The following is a 21,778-nucleotide window of genomic DNA, read 5'->3' as shown; positions in this document are numbered from 1 at the left end:
TTAAAAAATAATGAGGATTCAGTAAGGGGAAGGAAGGACCAGCCCCTGAGGAGGCTGGGGAAGTAGCCTAGAGTCCAGTCCCTAATCAGATTAAAATCACAAATGTGGTTCAATTCTACTAGGTAGTTTCTTATACTTAAGGGAACAGTTTTTAAGCTCGTTGTGCAAAGTGCACTGATCTATAATATTTTGAGTTGTTAAAATGTCAACTTTTAGAAATACCCATACATAAAAAGAACCCCCAAACCCCTGGATTTTTTATTTGAATGTTGTAGGCAACAGCAGCTATGAAATCTCATAGTTTATGTTGTGTGTGGGACTCTCAAAAAGGAAGTGAACACCCATACCTCTCTTTTAAAAAATTTTTTGAAGCTGCAAGTCTAGGTGCCTAGTAGGGGCACAAGGAAGTCTTGACATTTAAAACTAAGGAAATAGTTCAATTCCATAAGCATTTCTGGATCACTAACAAGCCAAGCAATGTGCAATGTTCTGGAAGTTCAAACATGAATAAGGCACGGTCCCCAACTGCCTGGAGCTTTTAGATTTACAAAGAAGATAAGCAGAAATGACTATAATGGGACGTGAACCTAGCAGGTTCTTTGGCAGCAATGTCAAAGAAAAATTCTTGTCAGGAAGAGTCAAGAAAAGTTTAAGCCAGAAGGTTCAGCTGAACTTGACTGAGTTTTCCTTCAGGGCTTTTGCTAGGTGGAAATGAAGAGAAAAGGTGTCTTAAGTAGTACAGATAGCATATGTAAAATCATAGCAATGTGGGGGTTGAATGTATGCTGATTCTGTAGCGATGCAGCTCAGGGAAACTATAGAGAAGTATCTGGAAAAGTGAACAGAGAGAGACCAAGTTTTAAGGAGCCATGAGGCATCATGGAAAGTATTTAGACTTAGCTGCTGTGCAGAATAATTATTTTCAATATAAGTAATGAAGGGGTATTCCCCTTATGGGGACAGGTCAGAATCAGGAAGGGGCTTTTCCATATTACACACGTTCCTTTGACCATTCTGAAATGACCCAAGTGTAAGTCTTTGCCAAAAAGAATGCACTGGTACTGTGGCGTCATCCTGTCTCAGCCATGCCTGGAACGGAGAAAAGATTAAGGACAGGGGCTGTTGATTTCAACTCTGGATGCCCTTTAGAATTCTCTGGCAAGCTTTAAGGATATCAGCGCAAGGACACCATCTCAGATCTCTGAGGATGGTCCGTCCTGCTCATCAGTACTTTTTACAGAGCCCTCTAGGTGTTTCTAATGGGGAGCAGGCTGACAGGCATGACATGAGACAAATAAAAGTAGTGCCAGTATGGAAAAGGAAGATTAAAACAGAATGGTTTAATTGGGATTGTTCTCTTAAGGATTGTGAATGTGAATCCTTCTTAGAAGGAAATGGATATAGATCACTAGGCGATTGCAAATGGGAAGAGGATGCACTTAAAAATGACAGCAGGAGAAGCAATAAAGTTACGAGTAAAGGAAGGTGGATAAAATATGGACAGCATCTGGTAGATAAAGCTTGAGGAAGACTGGAAAGATGTTAAACCTCAGCACCTGTCTCCTTTCAAATGAGATACTGGGATGAATGCAGAAAAACAGATTTTCAGCAGAGAGGGAAGCAGGAGAGGGAAATTCCTAGTGCTTCATATGACCTTAAGATCATTTACCTAGGAAAAAATGGAAGGTTTATAACTATTTTGTCTCCCATGTATGAGCATCACATTCAGTGTGAATGTAAGGGAGCCTGAAAAGAGAGTCACCAGGGTTCAAAAGCATTATGTTCCTTTGGCCCATCCTCCTCTGTAGTTTTGGTTGAAAGGAACTGGACTTGACATTTCATAAAGATTCCCAGGATCTTGGGCAAACTTTGTCCGGGAAGGAGTACATGATTATCTGACTGAAAGTTCTACTTTGGGTTTGATTCCCCAAATTGCTAATAGTCTTTCTAGCTGTGGTTCTAGGTAAAGGAGAGTAAAAACAGCACGTAGTTTCCACGTGCAAAGTGGAAAGGGCACTTAATAGAAGAAAGTTGAGAGGAAAACAGGGTTAAAAACTAGCTTTGCCAAAGGTTCGATTATTAGGGTTTCTTATTATAATCCCAACATATCAGTATGGAGTATATGGGAATTTGGTATTTCTTTCTTAGATGGCAATTCTTCATATCGGTGTATACACATTGTGAGGAAGCCACCCGTGGAACCTATGCTTAGTGATCTGTCCCCTTACTTTGGGCATTTGCAGGAGTGAAGGGGTGTTGAGAGAAGACAGCATTTGCAAAGGCCCAGATATATGAGTGAGCACGGTCCTGGGAGGCACAAGATGCTATGCAAGTGTGGAAGCCAGGGCCTATCTGGGGAAGAGGCAGGAGCCAAAAGAGAAGAAAGCTGACCAAAAAACAGATCAAAGGAGACTTCAGTGTGTCCATGCTAAAAAGTTTCAGTGTCAGGCTGTAAGTAATGGCCAATGATTGAAGAGATATTAAAGATCAAAAATCTGCATTTATTAAAATATTGTCCTGGAACTAGTATGGCTAAACTGTGGTCAGGAGAATTAGGTGGTTGTTGGCATTCTCTGGATAAACTGATAAACTGAAATAGATAAACTGAAAAGTTGAGGCACTGTAAATGGAAGGAAAAGAATGAATCAGAGACATTAGTGAGGTTTGTTGATAAATAATATGTTGGGAAAGAGAGAGAGAAAGCAAGAAATGCAGTATAACATCCAGGTGTCTGAATGTGATGACTAGGAAGATGGCGATGCCATTAACTGCAGGAAGGAATTTCAGAGGAAGAACAAATTGAGGTTTGACAATGATGAGTTCATGACGAGCTTGAACATGTTGAGTTTGAGGTACTGATTTTTTTTTTTTAAGATTTTATTTCTTTATTTGACAGGGAGAGATCACAAGCAGGCAGAAAGGCAGGCAGATGGAGAGAGGAGGAAGCAGGCTCCCTGCCGAGCAGAGAGCCCGATTCGGGACTCGATCCCAGGACCCTGAGATCATGACCTGAGCCGAAGGCAGTGGCTTAACCCACTAAGCCACCCAGGCGCCCCAAATAATACGTGGATATTGTTTGTAGTTCTTTTTTTTTTTAAGATTTTATTTATTTATTTGCCAGACAGCGATCACAAGTAGGCAGAGAGGCATGCAGAGAAAGAGAGGAGGAAGCAGGCTCTCTGCTGAGCAGAGAGCCCCATGTGGGGCTCGATGAAGTATTGATTAAACATGGAGGTAGATCAGTCAGGAGGGTGGTTGGAGTGATTGATGGCTCTAAGGTCCTCTTGGGAAATAACACTGTATAGTAGTTGGGTGTTGCTGTACCCTATGAGTACACAAGATGGTTCAGAGAGATTGTGTAGTGTGAGAAGGGTAAAATGGCAAGCAGGATGCCTGGGGAACAACATTTAGGGGATGAATGGAGGGAGAGGAGTCCACAGATTGTCTGGAGAGAGCTGAGAAGTGGGAAGAAATTGGAGGTAGGTAGAAGCCGGAGAATTTCAAGGCATCTCTAACTCTAACAATGCAGCCTAGAGGGCTGGATCACTGCAAAATGCTGACCAAATGCAACACTCAAATCACAGGATTTCAATGAGTTGGGGGTGCGGGCCTGGGGGCAGAAGTCAATTATGATTTGCTGAAGGGAGAATGGATGAGAAAATAGATCGAGAGAGAGTTGTATGTTTTTTCCCCAAAAATTCTGCTGGGAAGAAGAGACAGTGAGAAAGGGCAACTGCTAGAACAAATTGAAGAACTCGCCTTTAGGGGCACCTGGGTGGCTCAGTCGGTTAAGCATCAGATTCTTAATTGCAGCTCAGATCATGATCTCAGGGTCCTGAGATCTAGCTCCACAGAGCTCCACATCAGGCTCCCTGCTCAGTGGGGAGTCGGCTTGAGATTCTTCCTCTCCTTCTGCCCCTCCTCCCACTCACAGGCACACTCTCTAAAAAAAAACAAACAAACAAAAAGACGAAGTATCTTTATCTTTGCTTTAGATGGATAGAGTATGGTGCAGGGAGCCTGCTGAGAGTTGAAAGCAAGGTGATGTGGCCACTGGCATCTGGGACAGCAACAACGAAATAGTAATCATTGTAGCAAACCTATGAGCCACCTACTGTGTTCCAAACACTTCCCTCTCTGTTGTTTTATGTATATTAACTCATCTACTTCTCACCTGCCTTATGAGGTGGAATCTGTTAGTATCTGCATTTTACTTATGAGAACACTGAGGTCCAGAGAGGTTAAACAACCTGGCTGATTTGGGCTCTACCCACTGCACTAAGCAAGAGAGTCACTGAAACAACGTATAGGTACATGTGTCAGCTTCAGCGGCTTCAGAAGGTCATAGGTTAAGAGGTAGATGGGAAGGGGGTTAGATGGGACCAAGGTGTTTGCTATAGATACAGGTCAGTTGCGTGATAAAGGGAAAGTCTCTCTGCGGAACATGTCTTTACAACTTTTTCCTATTATTAAGAAGCATAACCAATAGCATGGAGGACAAGGGGCGTTAGAGAGGAGTAGGGAATTTGGGTAAATTGGAAGGGGAGGTGAACCATGAGAGACTATGGACTCTGAAAAACAGTCTGAGGGATTTGAAGTGGCGGGGGGGTGGTGGGAGGTTGGGGTACCAGGTGGTGGGTATTATAGAGGGCACGGCTTGCATGGAGCACTGGGTGTGGTGAAAAAATAATGAATACTGTTTTTCTGAAAATAAATAAATTGGGAAAAAAAAACAAAAAACAAAAAAACAAAAAAACAAAAAAAAAAGAAGCTGAAAATTGAAGAAAATTATTAGTTCATCAATGTCATCTTAACCTTCTCGGAAGAAAGTTAGTTGGGAACAAGAAGCCAGAGTTAGTTTATTGTGGCAGAACTGAACTAGTCATTGTCATGAAATTGACATGTTGGCAAGCCATTCTGTGGACATTAGGGCTGGGCTGTAGGTAGAGGTGGGCAGGGGTGAGAGGGGGAGATGGTGACCGGCAAGACGTTGAAACACCGATTATCTTGATCACATAGTTGAATGACACTTGAAATTACTTTGAGGCATTTGGTAGTAGAACTTCTGAAAGATTGGGTAAACTTTTGTATTTGTACTACCTTGTTTATCCAGACTTGCTAAAGCTTTTCTTGGTTTTGTGCCCATCATTCCACAAAGGTGGCATTATTTGGAAATGTGAAAGAATGATTGTAAATCTGTCAGTCTTCTAATATTATCATTAGCAGCAGTACCTAGTAACATTTATTCAGATGTCATGTACCTTTCTAAAATCCCCTAGAGCTGGATCACAGTCATTCCCTTTACACTTGGGAAGACTCAGACGTGAAGACACAAAGTTCCTTGCCCAAGGTTGTAGAGCTAGCAAGTGGCTAAGCTGGGATGCAAATCAGGTGGTATAAATCCAGAGCTCAGGTGCCTAACCCTCTATGTTATACATGAAATGGATAGTGTCCAGATTTTACCTGGTTTTTTGGAGTTGCATCAGGGTGCCATGTTCACATGTGAGAAAATCAACTCTCATTTTCTATGCATTTATGTTGCTTACTTATTACTATCTTGTGAAAAATTATGAAACAGACCCAAATATTGATCAGGGACAGCTTTAATATGGAAACTTCTAGAAAATACACATGTGTGATAGCTTCTTCTCGTACCTTTGGTTTCTGCTGTGTTGGCCCAGAAGCCCCAAAGAAGAGGTATTCTAAGGGAGACTTGTGAGGATAGCCAGAAGGATCTCAATTTTTTTTTCTTACAGTTTTCTTTTTCCAAACCCAAAGCAAAAGTAATAGAAGATATATTCAAGCATGCTCAAATTTTTATGAACACTTTGTTTTGCATTTGATATCAAAACAGGGTGAAAATTCTTAGGGAACAGTTTTACTGAAAATCTTAACCCATGGTAATTTTCCCCTATGAGGTCAGATTGGATGAAATTATGCTTCTACTCCAATGGTTTAAGTCTTTGGAAAATTCATAAAGTGAAATTTTATACTTTGTCAGATCCTCAAAAGAACATCTCTGTGTTTCCGTGTGTTGATGTGGGCTGGGCTGCGGTGGCACAGGGATGGTATTGAAGCTTTTATTTCAGGTATCTATTTTTTTAAATAAATTCTCTACTTTTTTTCCCACTGCTATGCTACAGGCTCAGTTTGAACTCCAGGCATTTCACATCCGGGGGGAGCACGCGGTGGTTACAGCAAGACTAGAAGAAACCATCGAAACTCTCAAACGGGAGACAGAACACCGATGGCGAGGAGGACGTGAAGAGATGAAAGATGCGTGTATCTCCACAGGCGATGACTGTCCTCCAAAGACCTACCGAAATGTGTGCATCCAAACAGACAGAGAGACTTTTCTCAAACCCTGTGAAGGTGAAGGCAAGGCAATCAGAAGTAACCAGATAATACCCAAAAAGCTGACTATCTCCTCTTTGAGTCAGCTCTCTCCCCCAAATGACAGCAAAGACACCCATGGACCACTTCAGTCTGTGGAAGGCCTCTCACCAAGTCAGCAAAAGGCATCCTCTCCACCTCCCGCACCACCACCCCCAGCAGCCGCCCCTCCCCCTCCGCCTCCTCCCCTCCCACCTGGACTTGGACCTTTGTCACCAGTACCTCCGCTGCCACCACCTGTGAGTGCTGGACCGCCACCTCCTCCGCCCCCTCCTCTGCCTCCGAGTGCCGGCCCTCCTCCCCCACCTCCTCCTCCACCACCACTTCCCAGTTCCCCTGCTCTGCCCACCAGTGGGGGGCCTCCTCCTCCTCCTCCTCCAACACCTCCAGGACTTGCACCCCCACCCCCTCCTGGACTCTTCTTCGGAGTTGGCCCTTCTTCTAGCCAGTGTCCTCGGAAGCCGGCCATTGAGCCGAGTTGCCCCATGAAGCCTTTGTACTGGACTAGAATACAAATAAGTGATAAAAGGTGAGCTCAACTCCCCCGGCCCGTTCTCAGGTTGTGAATTCCCAGGATTTTGCCCAAGTGATGTTTTATTCTTACCAGCTGGATATCTGTGTACTGTGACATTCACTTCTCAGATGCAGTATAGTGAGTACCTTGGATAAACAAGGTTGGAGTGTTGAGAGGGAGAATGTCTATCTCTACCAGGTCTTGTCTGTATTTGCCGTAGACTGATGCTGGGAGGAACAGTGTCTGCAATGTCAGATGCTTCTCCAAGATAAAGGTTCCATTTTACAGACCCTTCTTAGAGAAGAGCCCTGGTCTAAGTCAGAGCCTTCTCGAACATCCCTACAGGTAGCAAGTAATCACACAGACACAGAGCCTGGACCTATAGCTGGGTTCACTGAAGATTTTTAGAATATCTTTCTGGTCTTACAATGGGATCATCAGCCTTATGATCTGGAGACTTACCAGGTGTGTGTAATTTTTCAGGTTTTATTAGAAGAGCCAGACATAGCTGAGTCCTTAGCTCTTTAGCGCAAAAGGGAGTCAAAAAATAGAAAATCTCTGCTTGAACTCTCATTCCCCTAACTCATACCCTCACATCTTAGACCCTGTTGCTCAGAGAAGGTGCCAGTAGAGCACATCTCTAACATTTGTATAGCTTGTTAAGCTGGGTCTGTGCGGCAGGAAGATAGGTTGGTTGGAAACTTCCATTCAAACATATTTGAATTTAATTTCTTCTGCCTCATTTCAGAGTCTGTCAAGAGGACAGTGAGAGAGATCTTGAGTTGCTTCTTGATAATCTCTAGATTTGAAGTTCATTTGTTTGTGAAGGACAGCAAATAGAGAACACATTTTTTTAAAAAGATTTTATTTATTTATTTATTTATTTATTTGTCAGAGAGAGGGAGAGCGAGCGAGAGCGAGCACAGGCAGACAGAGTGGAAGGCAGAGTCAGAGGGAGAAGCAGGCTCCCTGCGGAGCAAGGAGCCCGACGTGGGACTCGATCCCAGGACGCTGGGATCATGACCTGAGCCGAAGGCAGCTACTTAACCAACTGAGCCACCCAGGCGTCCCGAGAACACATTTTTAAACACACATTTTTGAACTTGCTCCTCAAATCAGTGTGTGGTAGTGAATCTTTCAATCTATCTAACATTTTGTATATGGAAGGCAGGATATTAAACAACATAACATGAAATTTACAATTATAAAGCAACTGGAAACTGCTATAGGAGGAAATCACTATAAACAACGCATATGGTGAACTAAGTTGATTATGTGCTTCATATTGGCTCCTTTCCTAACCAAAAAATAAGGACCAGGAGTTTATGTGTGGAGAAGCTTGATACTTTTTTTTTTTTAAATGCAGATGACTTATTATTTCCCAAATGAATGGTTAAAAAAAAGAAAGAAGATCCCGAAATAGCTATAGGACTAATATTCCTTTTTGTCTCATTCAAAACTCAGATGACATTTCCTAAGAAATTGTTTCCCAGAATCTTTATATGGTTCTGTGTTCCCTTATTAGTGTTCTCAAATTAATGTACAGACATTCCAGAGTGATGAATCCCACCTGTCAGCCCTAGGGTCGTGTGTTCCGACAGCACATGGAACTGTTCCACACCTGTGTCTCACTAGCCTGCCTCCACTCCATTCCCCTCAAGACTCTGTAAACAACCAATATCCTAGACCACAGCAGTGGTGGGACAGTCCCGCTGGGAGATATGGGCCCTTTGCCCACTGTTCAAGGTGGGACCAAGTCAGGCTGGAGATAATCATCATTTTTTCCCCTCCTTATGTGTTTGGCCATTTTGAGAAAGAAAACGATTACATCTTCGGGCTCTTATTAGTTTCATTATAAGGTTAGGACTTCAGTTCTGAGCAAAACAAAAAATAGATGATGTACTGAGTTTCCCGCATGAGGACTGCAAGATAGCTGCTTCCCTCTGCACCACACATTTAGTGTCTTTTATCATGGGTCCCTCAAAACGGTTTTGTACCCTCAGAGCATGAGTATTTCTTTTAAACTGAAAGGCTGTAGAGATTCCGAGTAGTGTTCATTTTTGAACTAAAACTATTTCGGGTGTGTTTTTTTTTTTAAAAAGAGAGGAAATGGTATTTTAGTTTTCTGTGCAAGCAGAAGAGTAAGCGCGGTGTCTAATGCATGCACGGTAAATTTTGGTCTAGGTCTTCCGGGGACCCAGGAGTAAAATAAGATTTTTTTTTCCATTTTATATCTATTGCCTTTTACCTACTTGATTGCTTTTCACTACTAACATGAACTGATTTTTAGCTTTTGCCATTTTGCATTCTTTTTGTTTTGTGGCTTCTAGAATAGGGAAGAGATATTTTGTTAAAGAAAAAGAGATCTTCATCTGTATACTTTTTTGGCTTCCTAACAACTATCTATTTTCTAGTATCTTCTCCTCCTTCCTCCCCATCTCCCTCCTGCCTCTGCCATTTCTCCCTCTCCAGTCTCTCCTTCCTCCTTCTTCTACCTTCCTCTTCCTCTTCTTGTGAGCTAGATTTGTATGTTCAGTGGTCAGAGAGGAAGTGACCATTATAACAGATGAGCTGGTCTGTGAGCAAGGCCTTGTTACTGCCCCACAAAATGCCTGCTGACCCCAACTCACTGACAGGTAGTAGTCCAAGATTCTTTTTTTTTCATTACTGAACATGCCTTTTCCATAGAGACAATGTAGTGAATGGTGATGAAGTGTTCAACCTATCAAAGCCAATTTACTCTAGAATATGAGTGAGTTCCTGCCTACTCATACGAACCTAAAGCTCAGAGTCCTTGGAGCTGGGTCCAAGCGGTACAGGTATGGGGTTGGAGGATGGGGGGTGGGAGATGGATGGGTCTGAACAACTCCCCCTTTGCATCATATCACCTCCTTCTACACACCCTCTCTTCAGCTTCCCAGAACCTTCATGAAGCCCAGACCAGTAGTCCTTAACAGGCTGCATGCTCCAAAATTCCCTGGTTCTCTTCTACTAGTAAAATCCCCCTTCCTGAGTGCAGCTGAGATAAGCACTTAACAGTGTTCGTGTTTCAAATGGAAGTTAAGTGAGTGGCAAAGGTGGGCGGCTGAGGCAGGAGCACATGGATGGATATACTCTGCTGCAAGTGTTCTAGATCTTGGGTGATGATTTCACAGGCATTCATTATACTCTCATACGTTATACATGTCACACATATACTCTTAAATGGCTCAAATATTATGAAAAAGTTAGACGTGAATCCTAACAGATGAAAATGTTTATATTCTGTGGGACATGTAGAAAATGTGAACACACAGATCTGAGAAGTCCGTTTCCCCAACTGTTTTGAATAAGAAAATTGCCTTTTTGCACCCCAAAATTTTGTGGACCTCTCCATACAATAATAGTTCTTTTAGTTTTCAATAATGGAGAAAATACATATTAAAACAATGGTACTTACAGATATTATGGATCATATATAATATATTTGAAAAACAATGTATAGATGAAACATTGTATTTTTTTTTCTGGCTATGCATATTAAGAGTGTTTAAAAATAAGGAAGTAGACACTTGGGGGAAAATGTATTATAGCCGAAAGAAGCCTGGATGGTAACCCTTCCAAGTTTGGTCTCAGAGGCAGTTCTTTTCTACCTGATTTTCCATATCTTCTTCTCTTTGTTTCTCAACTAGTGCCCCTGTGTTTTGAAGATTGAAAAAAAAAACAACAACCCTAGAAACAAAATGTACAGCCTTCCTATGTCTGCTTTAGTTGAAAGCCCTGTGGAGGCTGGTATAATGAAGATTTTTTATTTCATTGTTAAATACTGTTGTTAAGGTGGAGTGTTATAAATCAAGTATTTCTAAATGGGCTCAGTCTATTCACAAATTATTATGGGTCTTACCCTGAGTTGACCTGAACTAATCCTAAAAATAATTTTTTGAAGTGTAAGAAAAAGTCAAAGGGTTAATCTTTACCTTACTAGAAGGTATAGAATTTTATTCTTTTTAAGAATTTTTATTAAAAATTATCCTATCAATATCTCAGAATTGGTTATCTTTTCAACATTTATATGATGTCCATTTTTACCCATGATGGAAACGCCGAAGACTAAGGGAAGAATAGCTTATATGGCTTCAATCATGTGTATCCCAGGATTTCTGGTCCCACTCCCACATGGTTTCTCTAGATCTCTCTTTCTCTCTTTGATTGTTTCTAGTGGTCATTCGGTTTTGAAAATGGGTGTTGGTTTTGATGTTCTGTGGAATATCTTGAGATAAAGAAAAAAAAGTGTAACATGAAAAGGCGTTCTTCAAGCTTTTTTAGAAGGAGATATATTTATAAACATACAGACATTTTATATATATATATGTATCTTAAATGAGTTATAAAGTGAACTAGAGATTTCATTATATTCTGTTCTCTTCTGTTTTGATTTTAATGGTTAACTTGTCATTTTTCTCTTTTAAGCCAAAATGCTACACCGACCTTATGGGATTCCTTAGAAGAACCTGATATTCGGGATCCTAGTGAATTTGAGTATTTATTCTCCAAAGACACAACTCAGCAGAAGAAAAAACCTCTGTCAGAGACCTATGAGAAAAAGAACAAGGTCAAAAAGGTACTGAATGACGATAATATTCATTGTATTTTTTGGTCATATGTGAGAATTTATTATGTGCTGCTGGTTTGCTGTTTTCCAGAAATGTTTTGGAAGGTTTTAAGCCACTGATGGTAAAAGGGAGTCAGTAGTTTGAGAAATCTGTGTTTGTGCTGTGAGTCCTATCTGAATTTTCAGGCTATTTTCTTAATTTGATCTGGACTTTCTTCAGCTTATAATTCTATTGAAAAAATATAAAATTTAACTTGCAGTTAGTGAAAGTAGGCCATATGTCATATGAAAAATATGTCTTACTCATTAAGTTATTTATAAATTCATTCATTTAACAAATCATTTACAGGGAGTATATTTATGCTAGGTTTTGTTTTAGGCCCATGGGGTTCAGTGTGGTAATCATTAGCCACATGTGGCTGTTTAAGTAATATAATTAGATAAATCAGATAAATTAAAAATTCAGTTCTTAAGTGGCATTTGCCACTTTTCAGTTCTGTTTTTGTGGCTAGTGGCTACCATATAGCACAGATTTAAAAAAAAAATTGTCAATATAAAAGTTTAATTGGATAGCACAGTCCGAACCTCTGGGATATGTTGGTGAGAAAACCCCAAAGATCTTTGCCCTGTGGTACTTATGTTAAAAATCAGTGTTAGAAACAAAACATTAAACCACGGGGTAGAGTAGGGTAAGGAAGATGGATTTGGGGCAGGGTGTGGACGAGGCTGCAGTTTTCAGTGAATGTACAGAATAGTCCTCACAGAGAAGCTGACTTCTGAGCAAAGACTTGAGAACTTGAAGTCAGAGGCTGCCAGCCATACATCAGAAGGCAAGTTCAAGATTCCCCAGGCCTTCTGGTTGACGCGAACTTAAATGGGTGGCCATGGAGACTCATGTGGGCTGCCTGACCTCAGTCAAAGTTCATCCTCTCTTTGCCTCCATCCCCTTCCAGCAACCTGAGATAATGACTAGCCATATTATTTATTATTCTAAGTAGTTATTAAATGTCGTGCTCAGCACATTTAATCTGTCGTGCTCAGCACAGTGCCGGACGCAGTCAGCCCTCCGCAGAGGACAGCTACCCTCATTTTGCTGCAGCTGTTGTTACTGCTGCGAATTCTCAGCTTTAATGTTTTGGTAATAGCTTAGATGGTGCTGCAGCAAAGGTATAGGACATTCAGGGTTCTGCTCTTGATTGGCCGTGTGAGCTTGGGCTGCTCATCTCTATTCTCTAGGCCATAGCTTTCCTTTTCTATAAAAACCCGAGTCTACCCCACCCACGAGGATGTTGTGAAATTGAATCTAAGAGGGTGTGAAAGAAATGTCTGAAAAAAAAGTCCCATTGAATGATATTAGCATCCACTCCTTATTCTTAAATTATGTAATGGACTTCATCCATCAATTCCTATCTTAAGTAACATTAAATTAGGAAATCAGTTGTGCCTTAGAGGGGCAAAAATGACAAAAGCCTGAATGCAGTTTTCTGTTAATCAAATCAGGTTCTCCCACTGACTTGAATTATGAATGAAAATTATCATCAGAGGGTTTTTTTAAAAAAAAAAATTTTTTTACCACTCCACTGTGTAGGAATTATGTCTGTTCGTTCTTTCTTTCTTTCTTTCTTTCTTTCTTTCTTTCTTTCTTTCTTTCTTTCTTAAGATCTTAATTTATTTGACACAGAGATGGAGATCACAAGTAGCCAGAGCAGCAGGCAGAGAGAGAGGAGAAGCAGGCTCTCCACTGAGCAGGGAGCCCGATGTGGGGCTTGATCCCAGGACCCTGGGATCATGACATGAGCCTAAGGCAGCCGCTTAAACCACTTGAACTACCCAGGCGCCCTGGGATTATGTTTTCATGAGAAAGATGTGACACCAAAAATAATCAAATATCAGACCAAATCTTTAAGAGGACATATTGCATGAAACAATTTGAATTTTTCAGCTGCTATATATTCCCATGCAGTGAGATTCACACAAGACAGAATTAAGTGTGCTCTCTAGCCAAGCTGGCTTATTAAAAGTCATCCATAGACACAGAAGACTCCTCTGTTGCCTGAAAAGCAAAAGAAGAATCTCTGTATTCCAAAGCTAGCCTCAGTTTGCCTATATTCTGGCTAATCAGGATACTCTGCTGATTATTTTCTTACGCAATATCACATTAAACTTACTTCTGTCCCCTCTTTCTTCTCAGTTGGGTATTACTCCTTTCTTTTGTTTCCCCCTCTGGATGCTTGGTAACATATTGTTTACTCATAAAACGAATTACTTCTGTTTTGACGAATGAGTATTTTTTTAAAACCTCAAAGAATTTGTTTTTAAAACATCAAAGCATTTGGTTGTTTATTCTTATTTCTTATCTCATAATTGTCTGCCTGTTCAACAGAGGATTTCCACTAAGGCAGTTAGTGTTTGATATGTTTATTTTGTTTCCCTGTCTGAGGGGAAAAAAAATACCCTTCATTTGAACTCTTTAATCTTTCTGAGCAGCAGCGAGCTTGCTGTCACTCTGTAGAAGCCACAGATATGTTTAGTCTTGGCATCCCTCTGGAAGTGGAGGCAAACCTGTATATTGACTGGGTTTTGCTGTCCTGAGACTGGCTGGAAGTTTTCAGTGAGCGTGTGGCCTACGTTGGAGCTGAGATTTTAAGTTTAAAAAAAAAAAAAAAAAAAAAAAGGAGCTGACTCAATGCCAGAGAACTCTAAGCCTGTCCCTTATGAGCCTCCCTTCCAGGCCCGTGGTCAGGTTTCACACATGAAGATGGATATCTCTTCCCTTAGCCAGTTTTTTGTTGTATCTCTTAAAATGAAAGTGTAAGTATATTGTAGAGGTTTTGAGGAACTGGGGAGTTCATAGCATCAGAAGGCAACTTCATCAGCTTAACCGCAGAACGATTCCCACACAAGGTGAGCAGGAAGAATACTGGCCAAATGGGTCTCGTTTCTAATGACTGGAGTGGAGGATATGTTGGAAATTTAAAAATCAAGTGTTCTGAGCCTTGGCTGTAGGGGCTGAGCCCACGTTCAGACCCACATGTGGAATACCTCTTCGGCAGAGCTGGTCTTCCTTCCTTGGCACTGTCTACATTCCTCGTTCAGAAGTAACTGTCAGAATTATCAGGATTCTGCTGAACATGGACACTAGTTTCTAGTTCACCTTCTACAGTACCATCTAAAGTTCCTGTCACTGGCAGTGGCAGTCAGTAAGCAGATATTTATCTTCGTAGCCTGGGCAGGGATCCTGTTCCATGGTATCTTATCATACGAGAGTTGGAGGGGTCCTTACCAGTCAGAAAATTCAGTACATGAATTTCCAGTATGGTGAATTTTGGTACATGAGAATTTGAGACCTAGAAAGAGGACATGACTTCTTGGGTTTGCCTACCCGTAACAGGGAAGAAGTCGGTAACAACAGACACTTGAGACAATGTACAAGAGCCTCAGATGTGTCTTCACTTCCCCTTCATTTAAACATGGATTTGCCACATGGATGACTGTCACAAATTTTATTGGGGTGACTGAGCCAACGTGTATAAAAGAGAGTGGTCATTATTAAAATCATCAACAAAATACAGCTATACTTGGGCAAATCCAAAATAGGTCCTATATTGGAAAAGTATCCCAGGGTTTAGTTGGGTTGGTTTTGTTTGTTTGTTTGTTTGTTTTGTTTTGGAGTCATTCTTCTAGTTAATTTTTGTAAAAAAGGATGGTTTGTGTGTAACTCCAACAACAATATATGTAGATTGAGAGCTGTTTTCCTTTGATTCTACCACCCATTTTAAATACTAGCTGTAATACTAAGACAGACTTGTGTCCCATACTTGGGCATGTACCATCCTCATTTGTGACCTCAAACCATGGTGCCACTACAAACATAGCAGTTGCTGAATTGAGAACCGGGGCCAAAAACATCAGCTCCTCTTGGCACCACCAACACTCAGTACTGTCTCTTTTTTTTTTTTTTTTTTTTTTGGGTTCCTGATAACCTCAGAGCACGTCGTTTCACTTTCCCACACAGATTCCTTTTCTGTAAAATGGGGAATAGCAACCCTGGAGAGGCTTGTTATAAGGATAAAATGAAATCATGGTGATAAAATTCCTTTAACCATTTCCTAGAACTATGTATTAATAGTAGTCTATGAACGAATGAGAAAGTTTTATGAAGAAATTCTTGAACGTCATTGATCCCCAAGGTCATTGAGGAGTCATTGAAGGGTTTGCATCTCCATTGGCTGAAACTGAGGAGTCATTGAAGGGTTTGCATCTCCATTGGCTGAAACTATTTGCAAATGGTCATCTCTAGAGCATTCCTGTTTTTCAAGATTTATAGATTTCCACAGCTTCCTCAGTGTCACATGTAGACATCTGGTGATTCATCTTACACTGGTTTATATACAGTCTTTCGCACTGTAAAGCAGAGTTTCCATTGTCAATACGCCCATATTTATACGGTCTCTAAGTTACATTTGTTACTAGGAAAGGGAGGGCAGCACCTTGACATGGAGCCAGGATTCAGCCTTCATCATCTGAGAGTCTTCCTCCTGGTACCTGTCGAGGAGGTAGCTGCTCTAATCAACTTTTACATTGCTTCCCAAGCTCACCCTACAACTTGGAGAAAAGCAGCGTGACCTGTCACTCTTCCTCCCTTGAAATGCCAAGATCTCACTTTGCATTATAAATCATCTCTGGGCTTGTTCCTTCCTCTGTAAGACACATAAAATCATTCCTCTCCCTCTGCCTTTTTAATAGATATTTCTTAAGAAGTAATGAGATAAATGATAAATGATAATGATTCCCTGAGGACTTGGGGGGAGGGTGGTGAGCTGGGGAGGGGTTGGGATGCTTCAGTAGACATTAGTCTGTTGAAACTTCCTGGAGCCAAGAGCCTTCAGTTGTAATTTGGTCACTTTGGCGAGGATCATAGCTGTAATTCTTCAATTGCAGACTTGGTGTCTCAGTTTAGCAGGGAGGGGAGAAGGGGAGAAGGAGAACGTTGTTTGGAAGCCTGAACATAAATTTATAGGGTTTTCATAACTTGTTGCCTTCCGAGTTTATATAATTTCGGCTTTTGTATACAGAGATAATTTCTCTGAGCTGTCTTGGTAAGGTCTGTGCATTATTTTTTCTCCCGAGAGTGGGGATAATTTGCCAACCCCTTTGTATTTCTCATGTGTTTGAAAAATGAGTGGAGAGGTTAGGGGTTATCATCTATAGAAATGAGTGAAATAATTTGCCCGTGTGTTGATTGCACCAATATCTATGACCTTGAGGTCATGAGTGCCATGTCCAGATTCCTTGAGTGATATCTGGATTGATCAGGGCTTTCCTGTTCTTCAGCTTCAAGGCCCCTGACTGGCCAGATCTACCACAAGCAAACGGGAGCTCTACCCCATGACAGGCACCAGTTTACAAAAGTTGTGCCTTGCAAAGTTTATTTGGATAGAAGGTGGCCCCAAAATTTAAGCTGTACTTTTACTTTATTTGCTTATTTTTAAAAAATTGTGGCCAGAGCGTGTCAAGTATGGATATCAATGATTCTTTCAGAATGTTAAATTTGAATATTATTCTTGGAGTTCAACTGTATTTCTCTGTCGGCCGTTAAACAGTAATAATCTGGACTTTGCCTCCAGCCAGCTGCTGTTAGCGTGCTCATTACCTCCCCCGACCACAAGAGGGCACCTAAGAATGCTGAGACAGGAAGCTAAATTCGCTTCTTGGAGCTGGGAGAAGTGGAAACTACAGAAGGCTAACTTGCTCTCCTCTCCACCCTCCTTAGTCTCCTTAAGTCTCTTACTGGGAACCATGAGAGCACATGATCTACACAAAGTACTGGGAGCCGAGTGCATATGAGAAAGGTCTGTAGGTATTAGTAGAATAGAAATTACTATTTGACGTATTTCCTGTACTTTGAATGACTGTGGTATAGAAATGCATCGGGAAAAGTATCGGGATTAGCCCCTACGTAATGGATCCTGGAATCACCACCATGACCTGCACACGCGTGCGTGCACACACGTTTACACAGCTTTCTAAAATCTTCCGCATCTAAAGGGAGGGAAGTTTGTTTGATTGTTTAAGGGAGGGAAGAGTTCTTTGAACATAGATTTTGTTTTGAAAAACAAAACAAAACGAAAGATCCGATATTACAAGATAGACTATGAGAACATCATTCTAAATGTTGTTATTTTTTAAAAGTATCCTTCTGCCTGGTTGAAGAAAGCTTTGAATTCTTGCCTATATTTTTCTGGACCTCTTTCATTTATGCTGCATTCTGGCCCTTTTCTAAGACTGTGACGTGGGCTGGAGCTAGACAGGGATTCGAGGGTGGGCACCAATGCAGTGACTCCTCTAGCCTCGACTGCTGAGCTGGAAGAAATGTGAGGCTATAACAAGAATAGGCAAAGATCTTATATGGGCATTTAAGTACAAAACCAGGTCACTGGAGGCTTTCACAACTGACCTCATAAATACTTTGCAAAGTATGTACATCTCCAACATACACAGGATCATGTGTTCACCCAGGGACATGCTTCATGTGGACAGAAGTAAGTCTTAATAACCTTGCATTTATGTAATATGTATCAAGTGAAGATGACAAGGATTTCAGTAGTGATGATAATAGCACGTGGTTTTGGGTTGAGTGCTTGGCATGTATCAACTTATGTCATCGACATGAGAACCCATTAAGTTGGTTACTGCTATGATTCCCATTTCATAGGTGAGGAAGCTTCAGCCTAGAGGGGTCACATAACTTGCCCAGCATCGCACAGCTCATAAGTGGTAAGGAAATGGATCTAACAACAACCCCAGAGTTTGTGCTCTTAATTACTTTTCAAATGGCCCATTGGACTCAGTTCAACTCCAAGTCCTGGCTTGAAGTATGCTTCAAGGCTGAATTGTATTCCTTGGTCATTGTTTAGTGAAAGAAGCACTAGCTTTGGTGTCAGTAGACCTGGTTTCTACTTCTGGCTCTGACCTTAACCAACTATTGAATCTCAGGCAAGTTCTTTAAATTCTCTGGCTCTCAGGTCTCTTCTGTCCAAAGACACAAACTTTAATTTGATGACTTACAACGATCCGGTCATTACTTTGCCTTGCAAATAGGGGCACCCAAGATCCAGCAACTTCGTTTTACTTACTTGAAGATCGACGAGGGAATTACATGTACACCAGTATCTCTGCATTAAGCCCCAGGCACCATCCGATAGATGGAGGCAGTTGACCCATCCCACTATGTTGTAGGAGTCCTAGATATGTGGGAGCTCGAGGAATAATGGTCAGTAACCCCGACTCTTAAGAGACATAAATGGACTGGAGAATTCTCTTAAAATAAACCAAGTTTCTTTATGTGTGGGGGTATTGACAGACTGGGAATATGTTGGGGGAAGATTGCAATGGAAAGGCGCCAGAGATCTTGTCTTCAAGGTAAGCAGTTAGCCGTTGCTCTGTGTCCAGTCACGTAACCTCTCTGGCCTTAGTTGCTGTAACTGTCATGGCCTCCAAAGTGGATGTTTTTTAAAGACGCTTTCCAGATGCAGAATATCAGATCATATCTGTGTGGACACCTCCATACACACATTTCACAACTAAGTGTAGAAAAGCGTGTGAGTAGGAAGAAACTGCAAATCCAGACCTTGCTTTGTCAGTGAGGAACATGGGATGTAACGCAAAGGAGCCTCGACACTGGTTTTCTTCCTTCACGGAGGCCATGTTCCTTTCTCACACTTGTCCCTACTTAACAAAAAATGCATTTGGCAGCATCAGCCTTTGGTCCCACTGGCCAGCCCCTGCCGGCTGGGTGGCCCTTCACCCTCCTTGCGTCCTCCATCTTTCAGAGTTTCCAGGGCCCAGAGGCCAGCCAAGAGTTCCGATTACACTGGACAAAGCTGTCCACATGTTTCTTAAGACAGTCTGGCTGGACCCCCACTACTGTGGCTACACTTCCAATTTTTGATAAAATACCTTTTGGCCCAGAGCTTGATTTCATTTAGGCCTGACCTGATTTCTCTCCAGCTGAGGCTAATTTGCATGGCTGTAAACACGGGCCTTACACAGCTCACCAACTGTGATAAAAGCAAAGGAAACCCGAGACCACTGGAAACTCCAAAACGCGCCTTCGGTATCTGAGCCTGACTCTGAGTCACGCCTCAGCCAGGGAGGCTTAAGCTAAAGAAATGTTATTCTGATTGATCTGATTAGGGCAGCAAGGTTAGCCATGGTCAATTTACAAAGACAGTATGAGAAGAAATCATGTGTGTCGCCATGTTATGGGTCAGCGAGGCCCCTGCCAGAAGTTATGAGAAGCCACAACTCTGCCAGGACCATGATCAGATCTCCTGGGTGGGGTACAAATGAGACGGGAAAGTTGGGGGCCCCTCCAGTGGAATGAATGACAAAAGGGATTGGGGGGAGGAGAGCTAGTGAATCATGCTCGCTTCCAGCTGGATTCCTTAGCTGCCAAGTCCGACCTTCCATGTGAGTGGGAGAGCCCGGGGGTTCCCCCATGCAGTGTAAAGAGGACCATCCTAGCTCCTCACCGCAGTGGAAAGGAGAGGGAGGAAAGGCTCATTTGAGAAGAACATGAGGCTCTAGATTGACCCACGGAAGCAGCCAGATGGAACCCATTGGGCATTCTGATCCCTTCCTCCACCCAAGAGTGGCTTAATTGGGATCTGGCTTCAGGCTCTGGTTACTAAATAACCCGAGTTTTAGTGTTTTCATTTTCATTAATTAGTTTTTATGCTAGGTGCCTTATTAGTCAATTAGGCATTTTGCATGTGCAAAATATCCTAGGAGGTGAGAAGGGGGTCTTTAAAAATAATTTAGAGCTGCAAGTACCAGGGGGTTAATTCATGACCTAATTATCACATCACTTTTTACTCTCTTGTAGACTCTTGTACAACTTCCTTAGTTTACAGCAAGCACAAAAACTTTTAAACTTTGCTTGCAAATGGTTATTGCATTCATACTGGTTTTGAGGATTTTGGATCTTCCACTCTGGGTGTGGTTCTCTTCTTCCCTGTCCAATTTAGGAACACCAGTGTTACTTGCAACACTGGGATAAGGTGCATTAATTAGCAAAGAAAGATTTATTTAAAATGTAGCCAACGGAAAGCCACATTACTTGAGCTGGGGCTCATTATAGATAGTTCACTCTGTACTATAATCATCTTACTAATGGAAAAAATGAGACCTTGAGATGGTTGCTCAGAGAAGAACATGATTCAGAATGTAGCAGCAAAATGTCTAAAGCCTATGATGTTTAGACTGATTTAGCAAGACCTTGGAGAAACTGGACCGTGCAATGTGTTTGTTGTGGATGACATACCCTCTTGGGGTGTGGCAATATCCAGACAACTCAGCCCTGGGGGAGGCAGCCATTCATTTGCCACCGAAGGAAGGGGTAAGCCTCTGAGACTCAAGGTACATGTGGAGGGAGGGAGGTACAAAGTCCCTGTGCCGGTCTGCAAGTCCTGTCAGCTGCGATCTTGGGGTTTGCCCCGGAGCCACCAAGAAGTCAGTGCAAGCCTGTGGTAGAGGCCTGGGCTCTAGGCCTCTGAGCAACTGTTTCCTCCAATACAGCCAGTGCACCGAGAGTCACAGCTAGTCTGAGGAGGGAAGGGGGTAGTGTAGTGGCTCAACACGGTTTCTTTCTGACTCAACACTGTGCTCATGGGACAAGGCTCTTCATCCTTCCCTACGGTTTCCTCATTTGTAAAGTGAGAATGTTAATAGTACCTACTTCAAAGGGTGACTGAGAATTAAAATAATCTCGGTGTTCCCTTGGTCCCTGGTGCACATATGTTTGCTGCAGCTGCCCTACTCTTGGCACCATCAACATGACCACAACAGTGGGAATAAGAACAATGAGAATCCTCTACTGTCATCCCTCAAGGAGAACAGAAGGTTGGACTCAACCAGAGGCCCCATTTCTCATTCAGTCATGGCTTCTGAGACCCCAGAGAGCTACATGAGGTCTCTTTTACTCTGTCCTTTCTTTGTGTGTCCCATGGGGACACAGCCATGTAATTAAAAAAAAAAGAATTTAAGCCGGAGGCTCAAAGATGAATGTCCTCAAGGTGTACCAAGAGAAAACAATGCAATAGAACACAAAACAATAGAACACAAAGGTGACAAAATTTGTCTCTTTTTTCTAGCACTATTTTTATTCAGCTTTCATAAGAATCTGTGTTTGCAGTACAGTTTTAAATGTGCCAAAACTACAGGTGCTGGCCGGGACACAGAATGGCTGATTTAGGTGATGGCGGAATTCAAAGTATGAT

General features: G+C 41.9%; 1 protein-coding gene across 3 annotated transcripts in view; it reads left to right on the top strand.

The window, feature by feature from the left end:
- FMN1 (formin 1) overlaps window positions 1-21,778 on the top strand; it is a 415,126-nt gene that overhangs the window by 215,713 nt on the left and 177,635 nt on the right. For all 3 annotated transcript variants that reach the window (XM_044231844.1, XM_044231846.1, XM_044231845.1), the window contains 2 exons: window positions 6,144-6,922; window positions 11,357-11,507. In XM_044231844.1, the coding sequence (XP_044087779.1) occupies window positions 6,144-6,922; window positions 11,357-11,507 (930 nt within the window). The remainder of the gene's footprint in view (window positions 1-6,143; window positions 6,923-11,356; window positions 11,508-21,778) is intronic.

This window comes from Neovison vison, chromosome 13 (genome assembly GCF_020171115.1).
Source record: "Neovison vison isolate M4711 chromosome 13, ASM_NN_V1, whole genome shotgun sequence".
Lineage (NCBI taxonomy): Eukaryota > Metazoa > Chordata > Mammalia > Carnivora > Mustelidae > Neogale > Neogale vison.
This window is presented reverse-complemented; position numbering and strand designations above follow the sequence as displayed.